This window comes from Aedes aegypti, chromosome 1 (assembly GCF_002204515.2).
Source record: "Aedes aegypti strain LVP_AGWG chromosome 1, AaegL5.0 Primary Assembly, whole genome shotgun sequence".
NCBI lineage: Eukaryota > Metazoa > Arthropoda > Insecta > Diptera > Culicidae > Aedes > Aedes aegypti.
The window spans coordinates 130,475,631-130,496,048 of record NC_035107.1 but is presented as its reverse complement, the minus strand read 5'-3'; the positions used below and the strand labels follow the sequence as shown (position 1 = coordinate 130,496,048).

Here is a 20,418-nt window from a genome sequence, read left to right as displayed (position 1 = left end):
GAGTATTATCAAGCCTGGTCTTCGTTGATATACCCGAATTTACTTGTGAACATGACAGGTATGAACTAGAAACGTAAACGATCTCATGTACCTCATTTATCCAATACATGCAAACATCCAATTTCAAACAGAAACACACGCAACATATCTAAAAATAACCTCGATTCTCTAATGGACGAAACACGCTAACCGAGCCTGTAGACTACCAGGGCGCGCTCTGCAATATTGTGCCCTTCCTGCAAAGACCCGGAGCAATGGCGCAGGTGACCTTGTGTATCTCCGAGATAATCGGCTGCCCTTCTTCCGGTCTCTCGTCTGAGGCTAAATAAGGGTTGGATGTTGGATGAATATGTCGCTATTTAATTTGAATTATCACCTATATGGTTTCGCACTATGCGTTTTACACAGTGTATTCTGTGCTTTTTCGCCTTTGCCGATGTTCAAAAGATATCGATATGTTTTTTTCGAGCTGAGATCGCAAAATGCTTAATCCTGCCTAGTTTGGGTAGTGGCTACGGCTAGGATTGCTCAGATTAATCTTCAGCATAGAGGACAGCAACGATCAATCTTTGCAGACGCATGCAAAATGGTACAGCCCATGTGGCGCTAGTTCAAAAACCTTACTTTCGTAGAGGGAACTTCTATCTAGGTAACTTTGTGGATCCAGTTTTTTCTACTTTGCATGCGTGCTCGTTAATAACGCAATCACTAATTTCTGAGTTAACTACCAAAGATGTACAGTTGTGTTCAGAATAATAGTAGTGAAATCCGATTTCCATACAAAATGATCAATTTTGGCATGATGTAACTTTGTTTCCATATAAGCAATCGGCATGAAATTTTGGCAGTGAACTACAAATATACTCAATTTCATTATCACAAGATTTGAAAATTTTCACACTACCGGCTAAAAAGTTCAGGACTAGGTGAAATCGCTCAAAATAATAGTAGTTTTTCTTTTGTAAATTTTTGTTCAGCAACAATTTTATAAAAAATTGGCTAGTTCATACATTTATAGCTTGGGTGGAAATGGTTTAAAGAATGAATAAAGAAAAATTCAAAAACTCAAAATACAGCAGATATTTAAATTAAACATTTTTCCAATCGTACAAAGATGGCAGTCTATATGGCACCCGTCAACTCTCTCAGCTTCCTTTCCTCCAAACGCTTCCCCTCATCCATACTCTCCCACAGCCACTGAGAGCGTCCAAGAAAAATGTAAAATGTACCAACTAACCTGCTTAGAATGAGTATATTTTGCTACTCATATCAATACAGTGTATATTCTTTGCATCCGGACACATTCTGGATCTGTACTATCAATAATTCCCTAGTTTTGTGAAGAATTGAAATCACTTCGCGAATGTGCATATTCTCTCACAACATTTGTACCCTCTTACAACACAAAATTTTTCCGTTTATACTTGCTCTTCCTTACAACGCAGCACTATGAAATCTTGATGGAATACTCTATATATTCCACATTTTCAACTGAAGTTGTTTTTCAACGCGAAAAATTAATAATTCGTCACTTTTGTGCTCGATCAAACTAAGCGTAAAAAGCTCTCACGGAATCGAATGTATTACTCCGGTTTGTTTGTTTTGTGGCTGTCAGTCGGATGTTGCTATGTAATTGAACAACATCCTATGATCTCACTAAGATGTCACTTCTACATATACTGCAAATATACTTAATTTATCTCACGAGTACTACAAAATGCCTTACTGCAGACGCAGTGAACTTTTACCTTAAGCCAATAAAATTTACATGCTTGCCAGGTCGTCTACCGAACGTATCCTATGGCCTTACCCATCCCATTAACACTCTAACATATCCCGTAACACCTCATACAATGGTCTAGGATTGTACCACCTACGAATTTGTACGAATTGCTTAAATGCTAATGCTAAACCTCCATGAGTCGATATCTCAAGGGACCATCGACTCATGAAAATATTGAATCATGGGACATTACTTTGCTTTGTAAAGCTTTTTGAGAGGACCATCATATTAACCATGAAATTTAGTTTTTAGTATGGTTCCATGAGTCTACATCGAGTAATAGAACATCAGCTCATGGAGGATTCACTGTGATAAAAAATAGTATTTTTTATGTATTATGACTGGAAAGATTCTTGAACCGTTATCCTTTACCATGTCGTGGGTTAATTTGAGGTTTTGCAAGCAAAGCAAGATGAGCCATGCATATGTGTAAATGCATACCTTAGAGTGAAAACATAATTCAAAATTCGCTGTTTTGTTTTGTTGTAATGTGCACAATTAAAGTAAATCCATATTTCCTGTCTTTCGTACTTCAAAGAAAATATCGAATCCATTAGTAATCGGCCAAGAATTATTACAATTTCTTTGCCAAACAGTCACTGTAAACCAAGGTGAGTAGATCATTCCACACTTAATACTTATGAATTATGGCATCGTTCCGAAGAAAAGTTGGTCGAGACGGCTGTCCGCTAGAAAGGCAATTTATACTTTTCTGCCAGATTTATGACTTGCACCCATTAGATCCAATTGATATAAATCACTGGTGGTGCAGTTGGCATTAAATGTCTTTGTACTTCTGGCGTATAAGTGACCAGTGAATATTTCTGGATGATTATTATCCATTTAGGAATATTGCTTTGAAGTGGAGTTAATTGGAATGAATATCTACACTCCCCATAATGTAAACCCACGTTTCTCGAAGCGAAAATTTCATTCGCACTTATACTGCGGTCTACACCCACCATTAAAGACGAAAATACTTTCGTGACAAATTTAATCTTTTTGGATGTCTCTCGTCGTTATTTTTTTTTCCGTTCCTTCAATCCCAGGAGAGATTGAACCCGGAAAATTTTTCTCGTTTGCTATCACTTTCACATTTACGGTTTAGTTCCCAATTTCCTCTCAAGTGACCTTTTCTCCCCCATCGTTTGGTCGTCAGTCGGTTTTGGGGACGGTTCTCTGCAGGAATTCTATCAACCACAATGAGTTTGCAAATATTAAATCTGCATGGCCGTGAAACGAGTGTGGTGTGGAAGCCGACATGTTTATCCTCGTTTTATATCAGGGTTGGATTGATAGCATTAATCCCAGTAGGGTTTTCTACTTGGATGAATTCCGGTGCTGAAGGGTGAATAGAATGCATTTTTCAATTTCCATTTCCTGCGATTTGGAAAAAAGGTTTTGCATTGATTTTCATTTGCTTGAGTGGTTTTAGTGAATAAACAAATGGGGATCATTGACAGAAACACTATTTTGTGTATACCCATAAATGTCCACATAATATATCACAAACAATAAACAAATATGATTTTTCATTCAAAGAATAGACATTTTTGTTCTTGATGGAGAATTGCGATTATTCAATAAAAATTGCTTATTTGGTTATATAATGAATATATCTTCTTCTTTCTGGCGTTACGTCCTCACTGGGACAGAGCCTGCTTCTCAGCTTAGTGTTCTTATGAGCACTTCCACAGTTATTAACTGAGAGCTTACTATGCCAATGACCGTTTTTGCATGTGTATATCGTGTGGCAGGTAGGATTATACTCTATGCCCTGGGAGGTCGAGAAAATTTTCAACCCGAAAAGATTCTCGGCCGGTGGGATTCGAACCCACGACCCTCAGCTTGGTCATGCTGAATAGCTGCGCGTTTACCGCTACGGCTATCTGGGCCCCAATGAATATATGTATTACGTTTGAAATTACTAAAAAATGATACTTCTAGAAAAATTATCATTAGTGATTTGGCCACAATATACGTCGTACTGAAGCGCTTCTTATTGCAAAGTTTCAGATAAGTCGGCTGAAAAAAAACCGCTGGTGCCAAAGTGAATCATGGAAGTGCCCACATGTTGAAGATTATATTTTGAATATTCAAACAAAATATTTATGATTGCAGCCAAACAGTTGATTATGTTTTTTTTTGTCCACGTCGGGTAGAAGGGGGGGCTGTTTCTTGTACAACTACCCTCTGGCTACGCCTATGATATTGGCAATCATTCATGTCTGATTTGTACTCACTGTTCGCTTTTTCGCGATACAAACTCTCTTCCAACAAACTCTAATACCTTAAATCATATATGGATTCATATTAAATCGATGTAATTACTCAAAGAAGCTATACTCACGTTTGCAGACCTTCCGGTGCATGATTGGTTTGGTGGCGTCCCGATAGTATCCCTCACGACAGTAGTGACAATGGCGACCGGTGGTTGCGTGTCTACAGTTGAGACAAACACCGCCGGAGATCCGACCAGACATCTTGAAGAGCTCCATGTTGAAGCGGCAGCGCCTCGCGTGACCATTGCAGTTGCACACTGTAAATAAACCAACAGCACATAATAAAGAGATCATTCGGGTGACAAAGTGCTTAACGAGCAGCTTCACGATAGCGAAGGAAGAGAAGGGTGCCTCGTTTTGGGCGGCAGGGCTAAGGAGGAAATGAAGGAAATTGCACGTTTTACAATGGCGACGGCCCACGGATGTTTATCTTGTTCTTATTCATCCGTACGGATCAGTGTGACTTATGAAAAATGTATTAACTTCCTGGCGGTGGCCGCCGTATGCCATCTATCACGCAGAAATCTCCCAAGTTCAACCATCCACCGAACGAAAGAAAGAATGGCGGGCTGCATTTTGAGGCGCGCGCAAAGTGTGTACTGAAAAGTATTTACACAGGAAAGTGAAAGAAAGATTGTGTTACCTTTTTAATCTTTAATTTCCGGCTGTGGAAAAGTGTATAGAATGACTGACTGGTACGGTTGTACGGATGGTATCTTCTGACAAAGTTTGATAGGAACTGACAGCAACAAGAGCCGGGTGGAAATCATAGGATAGGTTTGAATTATTCAACGGATGAGGGTAGTTCCGCAGATTGAGGTCAGCAGATAAGTTCATAATATGAAGCAATATACCAAAATGAAGCATTATAAAAAATGTGAGTTGAAAAATTCAAGTTAAATAAACAAGCTGTTACAGGAGCGGACGCGGTTTCGGACGCTTCTTGAGCAAACTCGGGTTTTACGTTTGAGTAAGCTGTATATAAGCTGGAAATTTTAATTTCGTTACTGTATCTTTTAAATTTAAGTTTTAACAATTTGCGTACTTACAACATAAGTCTTCACCACGTTTATTCTCCGTCGTAATGTAACAGTTTGTTTTCAGTGTTTGTGTATCAGCTGCATGCATAATAGTAAGTTTAAGTAATAGGTTTTAACAAATTCATTATAATTACTTACAATACCGTATACTATGTAGGCAATAGTTAGGTAATAATTAGCAAATAACAAAAATTTAAGGAAATTGGTTTTAACGTGTTCTATCACTTTTAGTTTGTCCAAATTCTTTGCTCCAATGACGCCTTTAATGTGACAGCTCAAGCTATCGTCATCTGTCACTTTTACGGCTACGATCCCTGCTGGGAAGTGTCGGAATGAGCGTCAGACCGGGTTGCCAACACGCCACCACCCGTATTGCGCGAAGTTCCTTCCGCTATACCATCACCAGAGTCTTGAACATCCAATACTGCATGTTGTCCTGCGACTACTAAGTCGCCAACTCGAAGAGGCCTAGCTTCGTTGAACCATTTAGTTTACTGTGAGATTACTGACAAATATTCTTGGATCCAACGTGCCCAGAAACGATCCAACATCGCGCAGGCTAGGTTCCAGTTAGAGTGCAAAGCAGTGCGAGGGTCCACAGGTTGTATCGATGGTTGATTTACTCCGGAAGAGCTCAGCAGTAACAAATGGTTCGGAGTCAGTGCCTCCTGCTCCGAACTCTCCAGGGCCAGATAGGTTAATGGACGAGTATTCACCATACTTTCGATTTCCACCAACACTGTCGTTAAGGTTTCTTCGTCAGGGTTTCTGCCTAAGGGCGTCGCACTGAGGGCGACGTTTATGGAGTGTACGAGCCTCTCCCACGCTCCGCCCATGTGCGATGCGTATGGAGGGTTCAACTTCCATTGCGTCATGGCGTTGGTGAAGGTTTTAGCAAGGGAATTGTTTACTGCACGTATATCTTCCAGAAGCTCTCTCCGAGCTCCCTAGAAGTTCGTTCCCTTGTCAGCACCTCTGCACGCAATGAACCGCCGAATCGCCAGTTTACAAAAGTCCGTTGAAAGAGTTGATGGATGGACCGTACGGACCGTCAAGCACGTAAACAATGCCACCCATCGTTTTGTATTACTTCGGCCGATCTTCACCGTGATTGGGCCAAAATAATCCAACCTCACGAAAGTGAACGGACGTACGTAAGCGGTAAGACGCACATCCGGCAAAGGTCCCATTCGTGGTGTTTGAGGTTTTGCCTTGTTCACTTTACACCAACAGCAGTGGGCATTTACAATTCGAACAAGCACTCTCAAGGCCGGAATGGAGTAGGGTAACTGGGGGTAAAACGCGCCCCCTAAGGAAGGAAGCGTTTTTAGCTATGAAAAACATTACAATAAGCCTTTTTTTATTCATTATCTCATAGACAAACATGTTTTCTATCAAATAGTAGAAACAGCCATTCATTTTCTTTTCTCTGGAGGTTATAAATCAATTTTTATAAAATGTTTGCTTATTTGCATTTTTATTTTTTGCGGGGTAAAACGAGCCACCTGATCTCGGCGTTAGTCGTTCGCACGCACGCATGCGCAATCATGCTTGCAAAAACGTTGCATACATAAGGGCGTTTGATCAGATGTTATTGTTCGATTATAGTATACATGCTGATACGAAAAATGTGCATTTGTAAGGTTCAAATTGGCACGTAACTACAGCTTGGCATTACATTTGCTGGAATTTGAATTCAAACGGCTGTTTTGGTGTTATGAAATAGGAGTGGCCGTTTTGCCCCACGAGTTGATTAGAGTTTAAGTCCTTCAATACGCTTTTTAAGGATAAATTGAACACTTTTTTCGCATGGAATACGAACTATTGGAGTGCACAAGTCGACTCTCGGTGATAGTTTCAAAGGTTTTGTTGTTCATCGGCCTGAAAAATGGCCTAGAAAATAACACAAAATTACAACGGAAACAGCCAAAAACGTTTTTTCGAGTTTTTCATGATTTTTTCTAGGAAACACTTAAAAATATATATAGAGAAGCATTTTAATACATTTTCCATTACCTCGGGTGAAAAACAGCGTCCCAAAGCACGTCGTTCGTTCAAAACAAGGGTGGCGCGTTTTACCCCAACGGCGCATTTTACACCCAGTTCCCCTACTTCTCCATAACCTCGTTAACCAACGTTTCGCCGTTGGCATGCCTGTATGTACGGTGATACCAATCAACTAATAGGAACGTCACGTAGTTCTCCTTCGGTAATATCACTGGGAATTTCACATTATCCGATATCCAATTTGTTTCACGGATGTCACGCTCCATTCGAATAAATTCACCCTCGCGAATGAATGAAGATTTGGTAAAAAGACGGCTGCCCTTCTTAATCAGCTGACGACGATCAGGTTGCAAATTTCGATTTTTCAGCAACAACGCCAATTCATCCGGATACGCATCGTGTTGCACCAGTCTCAACACAGTGAACTCCGCTTCACGTAGTTCTTCACGGCTCGAAATCGATGTAGACTGCAAAGGCTCGCATAGAATTTTCCGCTTGCAGTTTTCGAAGAACCGGCGTACGATCGCTACGGTGCGTATTAGCCGCTCCCATTTTGAAAAACGTTTGAAATCAATCACTTGTTCTACAACAACATTAGTTTGCACGAATATCGGTCGCAACTCCTCATAAGACTCAACCAACGGAAGTTCGCGTTGAGGCCAATATTCTTCAAGCTCGTAAAGAAATGTTGGTCTTCGGAACCAACGACTAGAGGGTTTAATATTGGGTCCGTTTCCCCACTTGGTAGCTTCGTCCGCAACGTTAAATTTCGTCGGCGATGGGCACTCTTTAATGTTGGTGACTTCCAGGTTTTCGCCAACTCTGAAGGCTACAAATTGTGTACGACGACGTGGTTCAGACGGCAACCAAGATAGCACTGTAATGGAGTCGCTACAGAGTATTCTTCGATGTATCTTCAGTGTGTGATTGGAAATAATGGTTCTCATCAGACGGGCTCCCATCAGAGCGGCTTGAAGCTCTAGCCGAGGAATCGACAGAGATCTAAGTGGGGCGACTTTTGTTTTTGCGGAAATGAGACAACAGCGAACGATGCCCCAATCGACCACACGGAAGTACGCACAGGCTGCATATGCTGACTCGCTTGCGTCTACAAATATATGTAGTTCCAACGAATCATACGCTTGAAGCACGTATCCAGGGAAATAACAACGCGGTATGTTCACCTCGTCGAGCTTCTTCGACATCTGGATCCATGCCTTCCAACGAATGAACGTTTCTGCCGGAATTGCCTCGTCCCAACCCACCCCTGCTCACCATAGGTTTTGAAGCAGAACTTTCCCATTAACAAGAACAACACCCATCAACCCTAACGGGTAGAAAACGCTCATCATCAGGCTGAATGCTTCTCCTTTGGTTGGTGCTACATCTCCGGGCATCAGATTCTGCAGGTTTGCTCGTAGCTGAACTGAGAACGTGAAAACATCCTCCTTGGGCTGCCAAGTTATCCCTAATACACTCTCGGTGTTACTGCACTTGTCTACGATGAAGTTATTGTGCGTCTCCTCGTTGGTTTCTTCTGTTCGTTCCATCACTTCAATAAAATTCGTCATCCAATGCCGAATCTCGAAGCCTCCATTAGCGTGGACAGTCCTAACTTCATTCACCAGTTCCACCGCTTCGTCAACTGTATCTACGCTGTCTAAATAATCGTCGACGTAGTGGCTGTCCTTCACTGCACCAGCCCCCATCGGAAAGTCGCCTGCCTGCCTGCCTTGACGATCCTCGGAACGAGGTGGAACCTCACGTATGTCTCCACTGATTGCCACTTCTCTCTGACGATAACTACTATGCACTGCCTGGAGTGACGCGAGCAGATCTGGTTCTTTTAATAGCACCGAATTCAAAGATACTAATCGCACCGTCGATGCCGCATCCCAAACTACGCGAACCTTTTCTGGTTTCTTCCAGTTAACGACGACACCCAGGGGCAGGTACCAAACTCGCTTCGGATCCGTGTCTGTCAGCTCTTTGTCCGTTGCAATGTGAGCATATCCTTTTTGTTGATACGCTAAAATCTGTTGTTTTACGCTACAGTACAATTCTGGTGATTTCTGTAGCCTTTTTTCCAGACATTGTAGACGACGCTCCGCCATTGGCCTGCTATCTGGGAATTCAACCTGATCGTACTTCCATAAGAGGCCGGTTTGGAAACATTCGCTGGAATTCCGAATTGTAGTAGCCTCGAGGATTTCACGAGCACGACGATCTTCGGCGGAGTCCGAAGCAGTCGGTAATGACACTCCAGCTCCTTCCACACGGAAGAAATCCTTCACCAAGTCGTGAAGTGCCATATCACTGGACTGGCTGCACTGGCGAAGTACGTGGTGAGCAGTAGGGTTCCTAGTACCGACCCCTTTTGACGAGTACCGGTTCTACGGTACTGTAACTCTCAATACCGGTACTGGAAGATTTTTTGCAATAAATCTAAAGCACACAGAATTGGATAAAATATTTGCAACTTTTTCTAATTCGTCAATTAATACAAGTTTGCTAAAGCTTCCTCTTCATTTTTATGAATTATAATTCTAAAAAATGTCCAAAATCGTTCAAAATGAATATTTTATTGACTATCTTTATGTTATCACCTTGCTTTTCATTCATAAAGTAGGACTTTTAATGCAAAACATGTTCAAAGCTCAATGTTTAACTGCCATACATGTACGTATATTTGTAACAAAACTTTCAGGCACCGAAAAAGCTTTTTCTTAATCCATCCAGTTGTTGCCCATGCATCGTGAAGTGTTAGCATATATTCCGAACAATCCTTGTGTCATAATTGAAGCACTTTCAAATGTTTCGATACCCTGAAATATTGTTTTATATATATGACTTGTTGTCAGAAGGCTTGATATTCATCATTAGCAGTTTTATTTGTATTCGATAATTAGTAAAAATTCGATAATCTTGTTGGTAACCATAGGATCTGCTGAATCATTTCCGTTCAATAGATACAATCTTAGTTTTTTTTTCGATGTTTTTAAAGGTTTTTAACGGAAACAAGATGCAAACAATGAACGTTCTTTCTATGTAGGGAGAAAAATCATCTTTAGTGCAGAAAAGATGATAATTAGAATAAGTCTTCATGTAATGCGTTCCTTGATGGACCTGACGAGTTCTTCGTTAATCATTTATTGTGAAAAAAATGTTAATTCAAACGAATTTTAGATTTTTCTTCAGTACCGAAAATACCGGTACTCAATGCCTTCTAGTACTGGTATTTCGGTACCAAAAATTGGTCGGTAATACCGGTACTTTCGGTACCGGTACTCCCGGTACCAAAACCCTAGTGAGCAGACTCGTTGTTGCATCCGAAATTTCTCCCAAATACAACCCAGCCAATGCCAATTTTTGCTGCTACTGGCTCATCAGGCTTGCCTTCTCTTAATTTCTAAGTCCATACTTTTCCGACTCGATATTCAACCCGATATTTTTTCTGCAAAATTTCAATGTATTGAAATTTTACTATATTCAATGTTAAGAAAGTTTTGAAAATATGTGTTTTTTATCTCGCAGTATCCCATATACTATGGTCATTTCAAAATCGAGTTAAGGAGAGTACACTGTTTAGAACCTGTTTCAGATTTCACTCGTATGTTTTTCAAATGAAATAAACATTTTACTTTTCACTTGAGTTAGTTCTGACTCGTGTTAAGTTGAAATTTGTCACGCATTGAGTTTATTTTTTATGTTTGTGCTTACAGAAGAAGTTCAATAAAATTTGATACCAAACAAATCGGAGTTATATTATAACTACTATAGTAAAAAAATATATACTAGTAGTGCAAAAGTTATTACATATGGATAAAAGGCAAGGGAATAAGAAGAAAAGTAACGATAAAAAATCAAAAGTAAGCACACATTACAGGTAATTACTACAACATACCACAATTGATAAATTTACCTTAGTTTCAAGACCTTCTGAAGAAGCGCAAAATCGACGGATACCTTGACAGTTGCGGAGGAGGAACTTCCTCGGATATATTCCGGGCTAGATGAGAATCACGTTGTTCGTAAGACCAAAGAGACGCAAGAAGAAAGACGACGGCTACGATCCACGTGGACGTATTCCAAAGGTACGTAAGCAGGCACCAACAACCCGGAGTAGATATGCATGGTATGGTATTTGCTACATCCGACGCATTTCAGACTTGACTAATTGGCGTGCGCTCTCCATTGAATGTGTTGTGATATTTTATGTATAAACACCACTCATTATTACTAACGACACACATATATTTCTCGCTTGAAAGATGGTGTGCGCTTTTCTTGTGGGTTGGTTCTCGCCGGCTAGCGTGACAAAAGGCGTTCTGTTTGTACTGTGCAATGCAATGTAAGTGATAGGTACCTTCTTAGTGGATTACGGGATACCCGACCAAAATCACATAAAAAGATTTTTACGCATTCATAACAACAGGAGTAAAAACTTACAGAAATAATATAGTATTGTTATCAAGATGGCTTTGTTTTTAACATGATATATTTTCGTAACAGATCAATAGTAATATTTGTTGTATTTTGACAATGCATTTGCGAGTTTGTTGTAGAAAAAAAAAACATCCGAAGCTACAAACAGCAACATAATTTTCAATTTTGTTTTTGTAACCTCCATTAAACACATCTTATAGTAGTTTTAATACAATTATTATAGGAATTACTATATTCTTGTTTTATTTGGTGCAAACGTTGTTCATACTCAGTTGAACTCGGCTATTTTTCATTATTTTACCGAGATCTGTACAGCCGAGCAGTCAGCAACTGAGTTTTAACTGATATGTCAGCAAAAAATAATTTGTTTAAAGCAGCACATGTGTGTTAAAATTTTTGTCATTTTGACAAACATTATTTATGATTTAATTTAAAACAATTGGTGATATTAAAAAACATATAAGAGAAACTATATTATGCTATTATATTGTTTCTTCCGTTCGGTCGGGTAGGAGGGAGGCTGAGGGAGGCTTCTATATTTGCGTGAACAGTTTAGAATGACAGAGCATGTGGGAAATATAACGCGTCTTGATCAATGTTTAAGTTACGTTTTTATGCTTTCTACCGGAATAAATTCCGTAGTCAACTGGGTGAAAATAATTCGCTTAATTGATCAACATTTTTGAATGACTTAAGAATTTTCTTCCATCGACAGTAAAATACGTTCTGCAATTGAACCCTTTTTATCCTCAAATTTACATTTCAATTTTAATAGAATCCTAGCATTAACGAACCATTATCTTAATCCGCTGACTCCGAAAATTCCGGATAAACCCAAAATTTATGCTGTCGTCCAAGATTTATGAACCCGATTCCCTCTGCAATAGTAGCATCATCAGCATCGAGACCAACTCTCTTGTCTCGATTTCAATTGTTTACCGTCGGATTCTAGGCGTTGGGCACAGATCGAGCTAGCTACGGCAAACAAATGAGTCGTTTAATCAATTTAATAGCGTGTTTAATTAAGTTAATGAACGCACTCGCTACATTGGTAGTAAACGTTGGAGGATTTGGTTTTGTTTCTCCAGCTCTTTTTCATTAAAACAATACAGTGAGAAGATACGCTGTAATGGTTCGCAGTAGATGTTGCCGAGAATGGAACAGCTCACACTTTGTTGCAAGTTTTATTTTACTTATCTTATTTATACCTGATCATACAGATGAAACAATATCAATACAGAATGTGCTTCTCTGATATAATATTTTTACTTCATCAGTTGTGTTATAACATGTGCTATTAGTAGTTGAAACATCAAAAATTCTTACATAATTTGCACTACATCAAAAAGAATACAACAAACCCTATTATAATTGTAAAAAAATATTACAGAGTTTGTTTCATAATATGTAATAAAAATATTACACATTATATTTCGTTTCCTAACTTTGGGTGTTATTGACGAAAAACGTACGAATGGAATGAGAAAAATATAACAAACATTGTTAATCTGTTACAAATAATATAACAAGTAAAGAACTAAGAGATATTGAAAAGACATTATATGAACTTCTCTTATTTTTAACATATTGAAACTGAATCGTGAGTTCATTGCTTCATCAAACTCCAGATTATAGTTGTATAAAAACTAATTTGGTTACAGGATGAAATTGGCTCCGTAATGCCTAGTAGCACTTGAGCCTATGAAAAATCAGTTAATTGTGAAAGATTTTTGCGGTGTAAACATTTGTGTCATTGAAAACATTTTTTTTTTTTTTTTTTTTTTTAATTTCTTTATTAGTATCATTCCAAACATTACATTCATTATTTCTTATATCTAGGTGTTCTGTGTTATTAGACAACACTATCATCCTAATTTGGTAAAACAAATCTAAGATTTTATTAACATTTTGTTAACAACATATTACATTTCATTTGCCGTAGCAGTTCAGATTTTTTACAGGTGAGTTGATTTCACCTGCTTATAAGAGAAAAAAAAAAAAAAGTTTTTAATATACTTAACCTAACTTAACCTAAACATATAACGCATTAATCGTGGCAATAGAAGATTGTAACGATTTTTGCCTGAAATTATTGATTATTTTATTTGACATTTGTTCCAATGTTTCAACATTGGATATCCTATGTAACTCATTGGTACTATACCAGGGAGGAAGCCTCAGAATCATTTTCAAAATTTTATTTTGAATTCTCTGCACAGCTTTCTTCCTGGTATTACAACAGCTAGTCCATATTGGTACAGCATACAACATGGCTGGCCTGAAAATTTGTTTGAATATCAAAAGCTTGTTCTTAAGACAAAGTTTTGATTTTCTATTAATAAGGGGATAGAGACATTTTACATATTTGTTACATTTGGTTTGAATGCCCTCAATGTGATTTTTGAAAGTTAAATTCTTATCTAGCATGAGTCCTAGATACTTAACTTCATCTGACCAATTTATTGGAACCCCTCTCATCGTGACAACATGTCTACTTGAAGGTTTCAAATAAAGAGCTTTTGGTTTATGTGGGAATATTATTAGTTGAGTTTTGGAAGCATTAGGAGAAATCTTCCATTTTTGCAAGTATGAAGAAAAAATATCCAAACTTTTTTGCAATCGACTACAGATGACACGCAGGCTTCGTCCTTTGGCGGAGAGGCCTGTGTCATCCGCAAACAAAGATTTTTGACATCCCTGAGGTAACTCAGGTAAGTCAGATGTGAAAATATTGTATAATATTGGTCCCAAAATGCTGCCTTGGGGAACACCAGCTCTTACAGGAAGTCTTTCAGATCTGGAGTTCTGATAATTAACCTGAAGTGTACGATTTGACAGATAACTTTGAATTATTCTAACGATGTATGTTGGAAAATTAAAAATTTTCAATTTTACAATCAAACCTTCATGCCAAACACTGTCGAATGCTTTTTCTATGTCTAGTAGAGCAAGACCAGTAGAGTAGCCTTCAGATTTGTTAGAACGGATCAAATTTGTTACACGTAAAAGTTGATGAGTGGTCGAATGTCCATGGCGGAATCCGAACTGTTCATTGGCAAAAATTGAATTTTCGTTGATGTGGGCCATCATTCTGTTCAAAATAACCTTTTCAAAAAGTTTACTGATGGAGGAAAGCAAACTGATTGGACGATAGCTAGAAGCTTCTGCAGGATTTTTGTCTGGTTTTAAAATTGGAACAACCTTAGCATTTTTCCATTTGTCAGGAAAATATGCTAATTGAAAACATTTGTTAAATATATCAACTAAAAATGATAAGCTACTTTCTGGAAGTTTCTTGATGAGGATGTAGAAAATTCCATCATCGCCAGGAGCTTTCATATTTTTGAATTTTTTAATAATAGTTCTCACTTCTTCCAAATCAGTCTCACAGGCATTTTCGAAAACGTTCTCTTGATTGAGAATATTTTCGAACTCCTGAGTAACCTCATTTTCAATTGGACTAGTAAGTCCTAAATTAAAATTGTGCGCACTTTCAAACTGCATAGCAAGTTTTTGAGCTTTTTCGCAATTAGTTAGTAATAATTTGTTTTCCTCTTTCAATGCCGGTATAGGCTTCTGAGGTTTTTTCAAGATTTTAGATAATTTCCAAAAGGGCTTAGAGCCGGGGTCCAATTGAGAAATTTTATTTTCAAAATTTTTGTTTCTTAAATCTGCAAAACGTTTCTTGATTTCTTTCTGCAAATCCTGCCATATAATTTTCATAGCAGGATCACGAGTGCGTTGAAATTGCCTTCTCCTCACGTTTTTAAGACGGATCAAGAGTTTAAGATCATCGTCTATAATCACGGATTCAAATTTTACTTCACATTTTGGAATTGCAATGTTTCTGGCTTCAACAATGGAATTTGTTAAAGTTTCAAGAGCATTGTCAATATCAATTTTAGTTTCTAAAGAAATGTTAACATCAAGATTAGAGTCAACATACGTTTCATATATATTCCAGTCGGCTCGTAAATAATTGAAAGTGGAGCTGATAGGATTGAGAATCGCTTCATGTGATATTTGAAATGTAACAGGGACATGATCAGAATCAAAATCAGCATGAGTAACTAATTGGCTACAAAGATGACTAGAGTCGGTTAAGACCAAGTCAATCGTAGATGGATTTCTAGAAGAGGAAAAACATGTAGGGCTATCAGGGTATTGAATTGAGAAATATCCTGAAGAGCACTCATCAAATAAAATTCTGCCGTTGGAATTACTTTGAGAATTATTCCATGACCGATGTTTGGCATTAAAGTCACCAATGACAAAAAATTTTGACTTATTGCGAGTTAATTTTCGCAAGTCAGTTTGAAGCCAATTAACTTGCTGTCCAGAGCATTGAAAAGGCAAATAGGCAGCTATGAAAGTATATTTACCAAACTGTGTTTCAACAGAAACACCTAAAGTTTCAAAAACTTTAGTTTCAAATGACGAAAACAGTTGATGTTTTATACGCCTATGAATGATGATTGCAACTCCCCCACATGCCCCATCAAGTCGATCATTACGATAAACAAAAAAGTTAGGATCTTTTTTAAATTTGGATCCAGGTTTTAAATAAGTTTCGGTAATAACTGCTATATGCACGTTATTAGCTGTAAGAAAATTAAACAGCTCGTCCTCTTTACCATTCAGAGAACGAGCATTCCAATTTAAAATATTTAAATTATTATTTGGATCCATTAGAAAAACGTAATCCAATAACAATTTTATTTGTAAATTTTACACCTACTTGGACTGCTTCAGTCATAGTGGTGGCTTTGAACATTGCATCAATCATTAGATTCAATTGTTCAGTTAGAAAATTAAAATCAGAGGCAGACATATCATCTGATGATTTCCCATTGGAATTTTCGGTAGACGAAGAAGCGGGGTAGGAGTTACCTGTGGCGGTAGGGTTTTTTCCATTTGATTTGAAACAAGTAGAATGGGTACTCATGGAACGAACAGGGGAAGAGTTCAAATTACCTGCTACGATATCGGCGAAGGATTTACCGTGGGTAGATACATTCGAAATTGAAAGATTCGAACGGCTACCCGACGGATTAAAATTTGTTTGTGGATGAGCATGATTATGATCTTCCTGGTGGGTATGATTCCTAATCAAGCGATCGTTAACTGAAAAATGAGCATTGTTCGATACTCTACCAGGCAAATTCCGGAAACGACCGTTATCGTAACGGATATTATCCTTCATCTGCTTGGCACGAGCCTCAACGACTCTTTTGCGTGAAATGCATTCCCAAAAGTTAGCTTTGTGAGGGCCCTTGCAATTGGCGCATTGAAACTTTCTGGTATCTTCTTTCACAGGACAGTCGTCCTTAGCGTGAGAAGAACCTCCGCAAATCATGCATTTAGCATCCATGCGACAATTTTTTGTACCATGACCCCACTTTTGGCACCGACGGCACTGAGTGGGGTTCTGGTAATTTCCTCCAGATTGAAAACATTTGAACATGCTTAACTGTACTATATATAATGCATAATTAATATGACCAAATATAGTGTCTTCAATGGTTACACCTCCAAAAGGGCGTAACTCCCTATTTTGTTGATCTTGTCATTTAAAACTCCACTTAGAAGTAACAAATAACAAAAAACACCTACTTTGAACCAAATGTTGATGGTATATTTCTTCTGATGATCCAGGCCTATAAAAATCCGTTGAAATATCTCAGATTTACTTGAAATTGTGGACTTATTAAATCAAAAGGGCGTTAAACGGACGTAATGAAAAGAGCGTAAAACGGGCGTTATCAAAAGGGTGTAAAACGGGTCCTACGATTTTTTTTTTCAAATTTTACCCAGACATGCAGCTTAACTATAAAAAACGACTGGTGCGCACAGATTTGATGGAGATTTTTTTCTGATAATAACGATCTGGAGAGCACCGTGGCAACTCTAATGGTCAAAGGAAGCGTTAATAACTTAGAACTTTACGTTAAATAACTGAGAAGTAGGCTTTGTTCCTAATAGGACGTAGTGCCAGAAATACCTAATAAAAAATCAGCCTAACGAATGATTGCTTATTAGTTTCACCAAGTGCTTTCATTTATCTTGATTAGCACTCCCATCAACCTATATGGGTCACCATATGACCGGCCATATAAGGTGCCATGCGGCCCGCGCGCTGTCTTCTATCGCAGTGACCGATAAATCGATTATCTGGGTGATTGGGTCGTGCAACATGAGTTCCTATTGGAAACTTCTTGGCTCGTTTCGGACCTTGTAATCGTGGTGGCAGGCAGCAAATGCCAATGCGGGTTGATTCGATGCTCGCGTTTGCGGGGCTAAGGCTTTTGATTTGGTTTAGGTTTTTTTTTATCTCTCTCTCTCTGTTTTCTACGGGGCAGACTTGCCTGAAGACTCTAATTAACGCAAACGTGACTTGGCAGGGTGATACAAACATGCTTTCGATTAGACACACTCACTGGGACACGATTTAATTAAACGGAGAATTGGAATCTTGGCTGATTTACCTAAAGTCGAACGTGATGTTGGCAGTGAGGTATGGTTAATATTTGTGTTATGTGAGATGTGTCTCGTACTCAAATCACTGCTTGTGACAGCCTACGGAGGAATGACACCCAATCTGTCCATGTGACCCGCATAAGGTTAAGTAGGGCGTGAAATATTAATTAACGTTCGATTGCAATCAAATCTCAAAGTCAGAGGCAAAATGATGCTAGGATAATTTAATCCTTAAGAAATTTTCGAGCAAATTAAAAACCAACGAGGCAAGCATTTTCATTTCTTACGCGTCATACAATTTATGTTTATTTTTCATGCAAAACATCTTACCGTGGGTGGGGGGGTTGAAAATCCCCGGAAATTAGCTTACGTAATTAATGGACAGCCTCTATTTTTGAAAATGACGAAAACAAGTATGTGTTTATTATAATTAAAAAATATGTGTTTATTAAAATTCAATGAAACAGAAATAAGGATTTATCTCTGCGCTTGTAGTGACGAACCATCCATAGTTTGTTTGAAAATTACAAAAACGTAATCTTGTCACGTTAAAGTTTTGTTATTATAAGCCTAAAACGAGCTCAACATCCTCGACTGAACACGAATATCTTTTCGCACTCCAACAACGCGTACCGGACTCGATTGAACTTGATCCCGTCGCTCATCCTACAAGAGTATGAAACGCAATGAAATCAAAAGACCACCCACTACTCTTTACAGCTACGGTTGACGGTTTAACCCGACATCGATCCAACTAAATTTGGATCACCGACCCGATTTTAACCTGGCATGTAAAATGAAAAATTACTTCGATTCGTATCAGCTCTTCATTCAGCAGTGTCAGAAACGTCCCAGACCCGAGTTCAACTCTTGTCTTGATCATTTTTAAAGTTGGATTTCTTCAAATTATATACTAAAAATTGGATAACACTCTTGAAAATAAAAAAAACGTAATAATTAGTTACCCAAATTTGGTTTCCACCTAAAGTTTTGAATGTAACTAAAAGTGTTATAATTTTACATTTTATTATATGTTTGTTATTTTAGCAGCTTATCCGTTTATTTCATTACACAATCTGTTACAAAATATGTATTTTAATTAATAACACCACTTGGCCCACTTGTTTTCTATTTGGCCCTTCAAATCAGTTTGTGAGCTGCTTCCTCCCCTTGTGTGGCAGGTACGATGATACCCTATGCCCTGGGAGTCGAGAAAGTTTCCAACCCGAAAAGATCCTCGACTGTTGGGACTCGAACCCACGACCCTCAGCATGGTCTTGATGAATAGCTGCACGTTTACCGTCACGGCTATCTGGGCCCCTTATGACAATAATAAGTTTAAATATATAGTTTGTACATACGATGGTTTTCTTCAAGTCGAGTCTAGTACACAACACTGAAGACGGCCTTACAGTTGACGTCGAAATACGCGTATCTGTCAAACAATACAAACTCTATTGGAATTAAATGGTATAGTACTAAATTCGGTTTTTCAATTTCTTAGGTCGTAATATTTGTTTAGAAAAACAAAAAAGCATTGATGCTGTGACGGATTCCATTGCTTTTCATTCATGTACTCATTCCAATGCTCTGAGGATCCGCTCAGGGTTTCATTAAAATATCTTTGAATGTTCAATCCAATTTAAGAATTTTGCACTGAATTCTTTTCGAATTCTACTTATTATTCTTTTACGTTATGGATTATTGGAAAAATCTTTTCCAGATTTCCTGCGAAAATTATGTTACGAATTATGTGTGAATCCAGCTAATAATTCTGCGAAATCCAGCTGTTTTAACTTTCACTCGTTAGAGCAGGCCTGTCCAACCTTTTTGACTCTTTTTTGACATAAATGGTTGCCGCGTTTGCAATAAAAGTCCGATCGGAAATATGTCTACCTCTAATGAAAGCTTGTTATTAGAGTGTACATTTCCCGGCTGTTTTGCTTGTCCTGGGATTCGGGATAAAAATTGATGTTTGTCCCGGGAAATCCAGGGATCCCGGGATTTCTATGATATTTAATAAAACTTGTATTTTCGTTGAAATGTACGTACCATTACACATTACGTTGAAATGGACGTCGTCTTTACCATTGAATTTATTTTAAAGGTTTATTCTTCACGATAAACAGTTCAAACAAAAAATCTATTATAACAAATTTGTTCTAATAAAGTTGCTAAACAAAAATCAAAGCTCACCTTGGCTTATTATGGGTGTTTTGGGGAAGTTTGCAAATTCTATATCATAAACTTGTTGACTAGACAAACTTTGTATTGTTACCCAGTAGACCGTTTTAAAAAGCTATGAAAAAATCCCATTCAGAATACTATTTGTTCACACAAACACAGCGTCACCCTTGAGAAACAAATCGGACAAAGAATTATT

General features: G+C 38.2%; 1 protein-coding gene across 2 annotated transcripts in view; it reads right to left on the bottom strand.

Annotated features, from left to right (window-relative positions):
• The window catches only part of LOC5576881 (netrin-B), a 275,274-nt gene that overhangs the window by 150,581 nt on the left and 104,275 nt on the right, over window positions 1-20,418 (bottom strand). For both annotated transcript variants that reach the window (XM_021847767.1, XM_021847759.1), the window contains one exon: window positions 4,134-4,322. In XM_021847767.1, coding sequence (XP_021703459.1) covers window positions 4,134-4,322 — 189 coding nt within the window. The remainder of the gene's footprint in view (window positions 1-4,133; window positions 4,323-20,418) is intronic.